General features: G+C 39.6%; 1 protein-coding gene across 3 annotated transcripts in view; it reads right to left on the bottom strand.

The window, feature by feature from the left end:
* Nucleotides 1-11,868, bottom strand: part of CDYL (chromodomain Y-like) — a 160,524-nt gene that overhangs the window by 81,257 nt on the left and 67,399 nt on the right. For all 3 annotated transcript variants that reach the window (XM_019542796.1, XM_019542788.1, XM_019542804.1), the window contains one exon: nucleotides 5,090-5,756. In XM_019542796.1, coding sequence (XP_019398341.1) covers nucleotides 5,090-5,756 — 667 coding nt within the window. The remainder of the gene's footprint in view (nucleotides 1-5,089; nucleotides 5,757-11,868) is intronic.

Below are 11,868 nucleotides of genomic sequence, written 5' to 3'. Positions count from 1 at the left end.
ACCTACATTGAACACCTTCAAGAGTAAATTGGATGCTTATCTTGCTGGGATCCTATGACCCCAGCTGACTTCCTGCCCTTTGGGCAGGAGGCTGGACTCGATGATCTCCCGAGGTCCCTTCCAGCCCTAATGTCTATGAAATAATACAAATTATGGGGGAAGGGAAGGGCAGTTCTTGATTTTCAAGTCAGCTGCTACATATTTTGTGCTTAAACCAATAAATTTAACTACGCAGCATCTCCCGAGAAATAGGCTTACCATGATATGTACTTATGCTTTGGTGTGGATAAAGCATAATTAATGTACGATACTTTGACTCCAAATTTTCCCCACAAAACAGTAAGTGTGTGAATGTTATTAAAGCTAGCATTAAGGACATTTTGTTGCTAATGAAATCTTGCTGGAAATAAGATGGTGGGATCTCTCAAAAGCCATTGGTACTGAAGAATTAAAAAAAAAAAAAAAAAAATCACTGGACTTCAAAAACATTTCTGTCGGACACTATTTGAAATATACGGTACTCAACCTTCAGGGGAACAGCAAGCATGTGAAGCCTCTAATGAAGTTAATTTTGATCTATGACAGCTTATGCTCTCACTCTAATCTATAAAGGTGCATATCTACCATGCCTTGTGACAGACTTCAGATTAACACAGCTAACTACCTCAATTACAAGAAGTAACAGATTTACACAGCATTAAAAATGACCCTTAAATGTTTCTGCACATGCTTCTCAAGCCAAGGCCAGGAAGAAGCAAGCCATACAATCCCTGAATGCTTTTAGGTTCATTTTATCCAACTGTATCCAAGAAAACCAGTTTTAATCTGTATTACAAATTAACTTGTACTATTCAGTGAAGAACAAACCCTGAGATTATAAGCCTAAAAAGCCTGCTATTCATGAATAGAGCTGTGTTAGTCTGAAGTGAGGCAGAAATCATGGCAGGGTTATACCTCAGGTATTAACTACTTCAGAAAGGCGTAAGCTTTGTAGGTGACAGCCTACTTTGTTAGATTCTGTGAATGGCATTCATGGATTCTGACAACATAGGCTATTGCCTACAAAAGCTTATACCTTTCTGAATTGGATAGTTTCTAAGGTACCACACCCTGCCCTGACTGGCCCAATCATTTTGTTGTGGAGTAGTTCAAAAAGACTCTGGTTCCCAGGTTTCTGCCTGTGTATATGGAAAAAGAGTCTTACAGCAAAGTGCAGACTTGCTGCCTTTACCACAAATTGACGTTCAAAGCCTGCATTTTACAGAACTTCTTAAATTTCCATCTCAATGGCTAGAAAAGGCCTACAGATGAAATTGTGGAAAACTGTGATCTTTCTACATTCTGAAGAGTATTTTTTAACCAACCATTCCTCACAAGTGCTCATCTATGTTACAGGAACAAATCTGGGTTAATTTGCATCTAAAATACTTTCGGCAATCATTAAAACCTTACCTCATAGTGGTGTGGCTGCCATTTTGAAATACTCCAACTGTTAATGCGGGCCTCAAGGGACAAGATAATTGACAGGATCTGTTCAGTCATGTGTGTGGCAAATACCCATTACACAACAGGCAGGATGGATGGCTCTAGGGAGCAGCAGAAAACAGCAGACCAGCTGGTCTGCTGGCTGCCTGGAAATAAGAGTCTAGTGGAAATTGAAGAAATGTGCTTTGTCAATGATTTCCTTGTTTTCACTGCTCTGAGAGGGAACCACAAAACCACGCAGGTAAGCATTACCCTTCTGCAATGTGGCCACAGTTAAGGGGTTGTAGCAGGCCACTGAGGTATTTGAACCCTTCTTAACAGTACCTTTTCCCTTATGCTCAGCCAGAGGACATGCTTAATCCTATAAACCAAACTCACTGGAGAATGCACTGATACAAGCACAACTTCTGTTGTTCACCACTTTCAGGAGTGACAGCTGGACATTTGCCCAGGCCTCTCAGCTCTTCTGTGAATTCCAGTCCATCAGTTTTGACCACTTCTAATTCTTTTCCCCAACTCTGGGTCCATTTTGTCAACTTTTAGCCCTCATTTTGTCCCAGTATCTGTTGCCTGTCATTCTTACTCTCACTGCAGAAGATCTCTGGTTGGAAATCTTATTACTTGGCTGACTTTCTCCACTACAAAATTCTGTCTTTCAGTTCTGCCTTTTTCCTAGCTAAGTAACTCCTCCTGCTTTCCTTGGTGAAACTGAAGGAGACACAGCAATTTTAGATAAAACATTCAATCACCTTGGAGATAAAATTAAGAAAAGACATGACAGAAGAGTACCCCATTCTTGAATAGTCTCCCTCCCAGGCTGCCTGTTCTACTGCAATTCTTGCAACTCATAATGGCATTTTTTCACACCCAGTTCACCTCCTCCATTCCTTCAAGCAGACTGTTCAGCATTTCATGAAGTCTTTTCTCTGTTATTTAGCTAAGTCTGTGACTGCTTTCCTCAGACCTGAGGAAGGGCACATGTCCAACAGCTCTCCCAATTACACAGTTGTCCCAATAAAAGATATCACACAAAAATCCTTGCTTCTCAGACATTTCTTAGACCCTCATGGCTACAACACCATTCCAACCCTACTCCTCTGACAACCATTTTCAGTTTGATGGATTTGTCTTTTCTGACAAAAAGTTTGATGAAAGATTCCAGACCAGCTCCAATAATAAGTCTGTTTTAAAACATTGTTTTATCCATCTGTGGGATTTTTGTTGGTCCTATATATTTTCCCCTGTGAAGAGAGATAAAGGAGATAGAAGTCATGCACTGCCATGATCATGAGAGTCATGAGATGGCTTTGTGCTGACATGGTAGTGTATTGGTTTTCTGGCTAGATGTCTTAAAAAGGCTGAACCAGAGGACAGCAGTTGAGGAAATGAGATAAGCAAACCTACAGCTACACAAATCTGACATGCCCTCTTTCCTCCACAAAAGAGAGTCCTCGATTTCATTTCCTCACTATTCCATTCATTTATCTCCCCATTTATACTTATGGTGCTGTATTGTCTGTCATATGGCCTATGTTACCACCTCTGAGATCTGAATGCTAGACACTTTTGCCATTTGTAGCCAGTGATTTTGCCTTACTGGGATCTTTGTCGATCCTGCTTCTTGCTCTGAAAGCTAGGAGGTGACCATGCTGAAGATAGGACACTGTCCTCTGTCTGCAGATACCAACAATGCACATACTTTAGCTTCACATAGCATCCATCACAAAGCCCCTGGACATCAGTTCTATACACTGGCATATCCTGAGTTTTTCTCCAGCTCCCATTTGTGTCCTGTGAGGTTTATGTTCCTCCTCTGTCCATGCCCATGAAAAGATACTCCTGGCACCAATATGTGCATTACCATGGTTACCTAGCTCATCTGCAGTATAATGGCTGATCTGTGACCTGACATGGAGATCCCAGAGTGGGTTCCTCATTGCCCATCTCCTTCCAACCTCTCTTGCTGTGGCCAGGTTTTCTGAAAATTTGAATAAAATCAAGGCACTGGGCACTGACAGCTGCAGAGACCTCACACTTTTTGTGCCCATATGCTGTGCCTGTAACTGCACTTTTTGGTAATCCTGATTTGGATTTTAAACATTTTTGTCTCCTGTCCATATTCTGATTCACATTCTGTTCCGAGATGCACATTTACTCTTTTGAAATTTGAGTCCTAAAAATACAGTCGTAAAAATATGATTGTACACAACGGTATGAACATGCTTCTAATTGTTTGGGATGTTTGCCTTGCTAAGAAATCAAAGATCTTCAGGAGCAAAACAGTGAACAGGGAAGATTTAAACAGAGGGCTCAGTTGCAAAAACAGAAGCAGCTTTTCTCAGTAGTACAATTTTGCAAAACTAACTGAGATATTAGAAGAAGTTTGGCCTTATATCTAAATGGAGTCTTAAATATAAAATAAGATATACAGACACATATTGATAAACTATAAAAAGAAAAGGCAAGACTGAATTCAGTCCAAAAAGCAAGCATTTTCATCTGCCCAACTGACTCAAATTTGCATAGGCACAAAACACATGAATGTTATTCTTAAAACAATTCTCCTGGGTTCATTCCAGACAACAGTTAGGCAAAATAGAATGTAAACCACAGTAAAGAATCCCTAGTAAAATCACATGTCTATTCCCATCATTTATATTCCTAGCATTCATGACAAATTTGAGTCTTTAACCTATTTAGAAAAAATTCAAGCAATTCAAAAGCAATGGTGTAATCTTTGGGAATGGCACACTGAATGTTAAGTCAAACACAGATGTATCTTATGCTGATTCTGAAAACACAAATTGTCAATGGATCTCAGCAAAAAAAAAGTACAGGCAGTCCTGGACTTATAATGTTTTGCACTTACAATGTTTATAAACTGACACACTGTTTCAACTTTCTGACATCAGTTTCAACTTTACAACACTTGATCTGACACCAAGCCATGCCAGTGAACAAGTCTGCTGTGTCACCCATCTCCCTGAAGAACATCTGTCCAAACTTCCTTGGACACTTCCTTTAAGAAAGCAGACAAGACTCCAGAAAAACCTGCAGCCAAGTCTCCTGAGAAGACTCCAGCCAAGAACCCTTCAAAAAGTCCAACCAAGAGCCCTTCAAAACATCCAACAAAAGTCTCCTCAAAGAAGTCCTTCCAAATCAATATGGTTGCTATTTACAATATAAATACATTAATGTAGTTATATTACTCATCTATAATTGTTTGGGTACAAAATTCTGGGTTATTTTTGGTGAAAATAGGGCACAGGGCCTTGGTTCAGGAACCAATCCCACATTTATAACATTGTTTCTTATGGGCAAATTGGTTCGAAGTTAGAACGTTTCGACTTAAGACATGGTTTTTAGGAACCAGTTATGTCATAAATCTGAGGACTGCCTGTAAAAGCTGAAACATTCTAAAAGGTTTTTTCAGTCATAGCTATTTAAAAACAAAGGAGTTGTGAAACTCTTTAGATTTGGTTTAATATGGGTAAAATAGGTCTGCTGAATGAGTAACTGTTTGCACGTGAATTAAAAAAAGAAAAAAAGAGAGCGAGCCCAACTTAACATATAATCCATGTAGACAGTTAACTTCTAAACTTACCTTTTCCATTTATTGTTAATGCTGATGCAATTGTGGCTGTTACTGGCACTGGTAGCTGTGGCACTAGTGGATGTATCCTTGGCCGGCTCCCCATCCTAGCACGCTCTGCACCAGGTCCTAATAAAGCTCCCACTGGCTTTTCTGCTGCTACTTCTGGTGCTACTGAGTCTTCTTGATCCTGCTCTATGTGGTCCAGTTTATCAGGGCTGTCATTCTGAAAGCCATCAACTGCTGTCCTGCTCTTAATGGGACTTTTGGGCACAAGGATTTTGATACCTGATTTTGCAAGGTCCATATTTTTCCTGCCAGAAAGAGATGGTGAATTGTTTTTCCGAAACTTTTGTGTGGCAGTGAACAATTGATTATTTTTTGACTCATGGTCTTTACCAATCACTAAAGATTTAGGAGATGTCTTTGAAAAAGAACTATTGGTAGACCTAGATATTTGTTTTCTGGCATTATTAGGAGAGGTCCTATTTGTCCGAGTTAATGTGCTTTCCTTTTGCTTTTCGTTGTGGCGTCTATTAAATTCATGTATATATTCCTCACAATTCACAAGGTGCTGTTCTGGTTCCCAGGTGTCATCTTCGCTGTCGTATCCTTTCCATCGTACTAAATATTCTGTTTTTCCCTTCTTGTTTTTTCTCTTGTCAACAATTTTCTCTACCTGTTGAAAGAAAAATAAAAAGTTACACATGGCTGGGTATGTAAAGAGCAAAAAACATACAGAAAACAACTACACAGGAAACAGTTTTATAGGAAAGTAAATTAAAAAGACTGTTACAATTCAACAGTGTGGTTGTGCTCTTACATTTATGACCAGTAATGCAGTTTACTACGTTTCATAACACTACTTCCAAATGATCACAGAATACCAAAAATATCCTCCAACAAATATTTTGAGAGTATAAACTCAATATAATGCATCTCAGTTGACAATATGGGCAGAATCCCAGGCCCAGTGAAATTTTGATACTAACTTGAATGATTTTAATCCTTCAAATGAATAAATAATATGTACATGTTATATACCTTGCAGATTTTTTAATATTATTTGGAGATCAAACATATGGCCCATGAAGCTGTGTCATCTGGCATGAGAGGATCCCAGAGAGGCCATGAATTTTTAGGGTGAGATGCATCCTGACCCAGCTAATGAGGAGAGCCCCAGTCATATTCTGGCCTGTGGAGCCAGGTGAGTTTGACATCCTTGGTTCAAGTATTTTATTTAGGATGGAACAGGTGAATTTTTGGCTCGTGGTGAACTATTCCCAAATTTACTAAGGGGATATTGGGCTGGGGAGTCTATGTGAAAGCAGTAGATGGGAAACAAGGTTGGGTTGTACATTGGCACACCCCTAGATTAGAGGAAAGGGACCAGGAGGGGTGGAGTCAGTGGTTTACTTTGGATTTTTTTTTGGGGGGGGGGGAGGAGGAAAGGGGGAGGAGAGAGGGGAAACTGAGGAGGGCAGGGGAAGTTGTTTGATTATACTTTCTTAGTTTAATATTTTATTCTGTTTTTGTGTTATACTGTAAGTTGCTCTGCATGTTATCTTTTTTAAGTCATCTTCTTGAAAAGAGCAGCATATAAATCTAATAAATGAATTAGCAAACAAACTCAGGAACACAGCTATGCTTTTAGTGAAGGTAAAGAACTGCAGATCAGGAGGGCTGAGCCTGATCCTGGCTGGAGCCAAACTTTTTATATATTCTTGAGCACATCACTGTGCTCCAGGTATCTGCAAAACTGGGAATTTAGGGATCATATTTTTAGAGGAAGTGCAAGAACTGCTCAAAGATCATCAGCCTCTTCATTCCACTTACTCCTGAACTTCAGATGATCCCCACTGATGTTCCCCACGACCCCATTTCAACCTTGAAGCTGCTGTTGCTCTCCTCCTTTCCATATTCTCCTCATTCTAAAAGGTCTCTTCCTTTACACCTCCAGGTCCTAAACCTGATGCTGTGGCTATCATAAGCAAGGCAATGCCATGCAACAAACAGCAGCATTTATCTAGAATTCTGCCAACTGCCTAATGTACAGCAGCAGTACTGTTAAGCACAGTGTAAAAGGAAGGAAGGCACAGTATAAGAGTGAGTATTATGAGTGAAATCATACTTCTAGAATCAACACATCTGGTTAAAAGGCATCTCCAAGTTCTGAAATCATATATTTAAAGTGGCATGTTACTATAGCATATTTGGACTGCAAATGCTTTTTAATCTTTAAAATATGTTTCATTTGAATTACATTAATATTTTAGCTGCATCAGCTGTAAATATGTATGTACCAAATCTCTGTGGAAGAGCCCAGGAAGTCTGCTTTAGTATCCAATCATTAGGATTCTCTGTAACCACATAAATTTAAAGGTAGGAGAACCTTTTTATCAGAGCCCCCTTTACAAATATTGCTTTATCATTCAAGAATACAGTTCTATTATTTCAACACATGTACACAAGTTATGGAAAAAAAATTTTTAAAAAATCAGTTGCCAAAATATTTAACTAGTGTCCAATGGCTGGACTAAGAATAATTGGAATTTTAAAAAGATGCTATGTCCAATTAGATTACTGTTTATGTACTTATTGGACTGATAAAAAATAGGTATGTATAGCAGATTAAAACAGAGCCACTTGCATTTCCTAAAAATATCGTGTGAAAAACATCTTAATAAAAATGCTGATTCAAAGAAAGTGAATAAAAGTTTACCATACAGATGCAAAACAATAAATCAACAAGAACTTAAGACTAGACTGTAAAGCACTTGCCAGTTTAAAATAAAAATGTTAAAATAAACCCTAAAAAAGAAAAGGAAACACCTGCTATTGTACTGTCAAAGAAGCTAGTGATAACGACTCTGTTTTACTTTTCCAATTTCTCTCTTGCTCGTATAACACAAAGATCAAAACACAAACCTCGGAAAAGATGAACTACAGATACTGGGAAAGTATTTTATATTCTCTAAAGACAAATCTTCATAATAAATCCAACCCACTAATGCCACAAAACTTCTAACAATATCTTTTAAAACTATAAAATCAAGGAGAGCCAAATATTATTAAGGAGATGTTCTTTTAAAGAACTAAGGTAATTAGGAATAGGAATTTAGAAAGGAATCTCATAGAATAAAGACCAACCCACAAACAATAAACAGAAAAATCAAATTATCTGTAGAACAGGCATGATTAAAAGTATATAGATAACTTCACCATATTTAACTATATGCTTCAACACTACATATTTGTTACAAAAAAACCCAACCTGCTTTAATGTTACCCCGTGTGCACAAAGACCATCTTCCTTTTCATTTAATAAAGATGCTTAGTTCACCCGGGCCACAAGGTGCTGACTGCGCAGTCGTTACTGTGCAGTTGTACTGACAGATGGCATTTTTGTGATGTTGACTGCGCAGTAGCCCAAGACTAATGTGCAGTAGCGCTGTGTCACACTTTCTGTTGCACAAAGCCTGAGCAGTCAGTGTCTCATGTTGAAATGGCCCAAGGGTGTACCTTATTTCTCTAGATTTACACCACAAACTTAGTAGTAATTACTGTGGGATAAATTGCAGAAACATGATAAACTGCATTAGTTGTGCACTTTTTGGATCACCTCAACTTCATTCTATTAATCCGATTCCCTTAGGACCACTCTGAAAATTGCAAACATCTCAGCAACTTTAAGACGGCTGCCATTTTCTTTTAAACTATAGCCACAACGTATTTTTCCTCTCCCCTAAAATGCACAAAATTCTTATGCTAGCTCAATTCATACTAAACAGTGAAACAAAGATTATTTATCCTTACCTACTGGCCTGTTTAAGGTCCAATATTTTGTTCAGAAATCTGGATCAGAAACTGATATTCTGTCTTAAAAATCCTTCCTTTTTCAATGGTACAAGGAAGGAACCTGGAACCTACAACATGCAAAGCCAAGCTTGCAGATGTAGGACTTCAGTGGCAGGGAGAAGAGGCAGCTGGGTCCTAGAGCCTCCCTCTCTCTCACCCAAGGTAAGTCATTCTGGCCCACAGACTATAAAGGTTGTTGACCATTGGTATAAGGCATTTATTTCCATTCTTAATATTACACATTAACACCGACATTATGACATGCAATGTAAGAAATACAGCTCTAGTCCAAGATATTTTAAGTGACCAATTTAAAGTCCTGAGAAATAAATAATAAAGTCAAAATAATAAAAAATATACAAGAAAAAACAGTGATGAATGAAATGGGGGAAGACACAGACCCTTATTGCACTATGAAAGGACCCATAAACCTCAACAGAGAATCAGATGGCCTTACTGACAAAAATATCCCTGCCTGATATGGTCGCAGACTGGACACAAGAGGTAGATGAAACAGCGAATGTATGGGTGGATGGGGAGGAAGTAGTAACAAAAACAGCAGCCAGGTCTGCCTGGAAGGGAGGGATGGCAGCCCCTCACAGATTTTTCCTCATTGGAGGATGTGGAGGTATGAAGCCTGGAAGGGACTGCCCACCCCCAGTTCCCCAGCAAACCCCAGGGATGGGGTCTGGGGCCAGGGAGGGAGTTTAAACCCCCTCCCCCAGCTCAGTGCACTACCCTGAGCCAGGACATGGCCATGCTTCCTGGTCTCCACTCAAGCAGGAAGCTGGGTGCAGGGGTGGTGGGGACAACAGCTTGGGAGGGACTGCTCCCCCCACAGCAAACCCCAGCTGGTAGCCTGACAGCTCCAGGGGAGGAGCCAGGTCCACCTGATGCTTTGGGACCTGGGCTAGAGTCTCATGTGGGCCATAGTGGGGGATTTAAAGTGTCTCTCTCCTTCACCTCAGCATGCTAGCCCCTCCACTCGAGCAGGGAAGGGGGAAATCCCTTGGAGCTTCAGTCCCTTCCCTTTGGCAGGCTGGGAGGCATACTATAGTGCCCTCCAGCTTCTGGCCTAAGCCATTGCAGGCAAGTAGCTGCATTTCCTGAATCAAAAGTGAACGTCTATCTACTTGCTTCTCAATTTAATCTCTGTAGCACAAACTAACCTGCAAACACTGAACTGATTCAGCCTCGGTCTTCTTCATTGTCTGCACTTAGCCCAAAAGTCTAGGACAGGCTATATATACAGTTAGACCACAATGTATATACTTCAACATTTAAATTAACAGAAAGGCCCCTAGAGATTACAGTAAACATATAGTGCACTTTGATAAAATATCCCAACATGGAATGGACATAAGTACATCATAAGCATGTAGCAGGTGATAAAACAGAATATTCAAGATTAACTGAAAAACTCATGATTCCATTTTCCAATCCCACTATGATCCCTTCCTTAAAAGTTGCCTCTGCTTTTAGTTCAGACTAAGTTAATATAGAAAACAGCGCTGGAAGACCTATTGGGTTTCACAATCTCTCTCTCATTACTAAAATGCCTTGGTTCCTGTCACTGAAACCCCCTGGTAAAGAGTAAAGAGGAACAAGGAACTTATTCCAGAATAAGTGTGCATGCATGGATTAATAAGGAACCATTACCATGTGGGTAGTTAGTAAAAAGTCATGCATAAAAGTACATCTGACCAGCTGACTGCGCCTCCACACTACATATTAAATCCATAAGAGAAACCAGTGTTAAACTTCTAATAGTCATATGCTAGCATTCAGACCTGAACGTAGTCAGTGCGCTTTACATTCAGGAAATGCAGTAATTGCTTACAAACCATCAGCTGCAACCAGTGAACTTACTGAACTGGCACAGCAATCACTCACACTGGAACGTCATCAGGATGTCAGCAAAATGAGACCCTACTTCTGTAAAAGTTGTTCCGATCTATTTAAATGAACAGAGGTAATCAGGACTTCATCAGAAAAGACAGCATCTTTCTTGCACATTGCTTTAAACCATGCTGGGCCCCTGGGTTCAGTAATGGCTCTGAGAGAAGAATCCTACAGACAATCACAATCGCTACTCCATGCAAGAAACTAGTGTTTCTCAGAAGTCACCATGCAAGTACTGAATGGATTCAGTCCCACCTGTGATATCTGGTGAAATCACAGCTTGACAGATACATACACAACATTCATATATAAAAAAAACAAAGACAAAAACAAACCAAACTTACCCTTGCTTCTCAAGGTACTTTGCCATGAATATTGGCAGGTGGCATGAACAGATAAAAAAAAAGTGAAGAAAAAAAAACCTGTTACAATATATTTTTAACGTACTCAAAAACTACTTTAAAAGTATTACCTTCAAAGCTTTCAAATTGGAATCGCTACTAGCGAAAGCTAGGTTATAATGCAACAAGTGTACTTCCTACTGGTTCATCTTCATTACATATGATAGGTCCAGGCTAGAAGAGGTGAATTTAAATTACTCCAAATGAGCTAATCTAGCCTAAGTAAAACTAGGCGTGTCCACAAGTGCATTAATGAGCTGTAATTATGGCGCCTTAAGTTAATACCTATAATAACATGTATTAATGTAATGTGCTATAATTGGTGTTACTGTGCAGTAGCACCGCAGTGTGCATGCTTTTTTTGGGGTTCTATTAATGTGCAGTAGACTAATTCTGTGTATTAGGGCATTGTGGTCCCTATTTTCAAAAAAGGGAGGAAGGAGGACCCAGGAAACTACAGGCCCATTAGTTTTACCTTGGTCCTAGGGAAGCTCTTTGAGAAAATTCTCTCAAAACACATCAAAACACGAAATTATCCAAAAATGCCTTGGTTTCACAAGGGACCAGCAGGGAAGATTTTGCTTACATGGGTTCATTAGAGGCAGATCCTGTCAGACCAACCTGGCAGCC

This window comes from Crocodylus porosus, unplaced genomic scaffold, assembly GCF_001723895.1.
Source record: "Crocodylus porosus isolate Cpor-Errol unplaced genomic scaffold, CroPor_comp1, whole genome shotgun sequence".
Taxonomy (NCBI): domain Eukaryota; kingdom Metazoa; phylum Chordata; order Crocodylia; family Crocodylidae; genus Crocodylus; species Crocodylus porosus.
The sequence above is the reverse complement of the archived record's forward strand: the minus strand, read 5'-3'. Positions and strand labels throughout refer to the sequence as shown.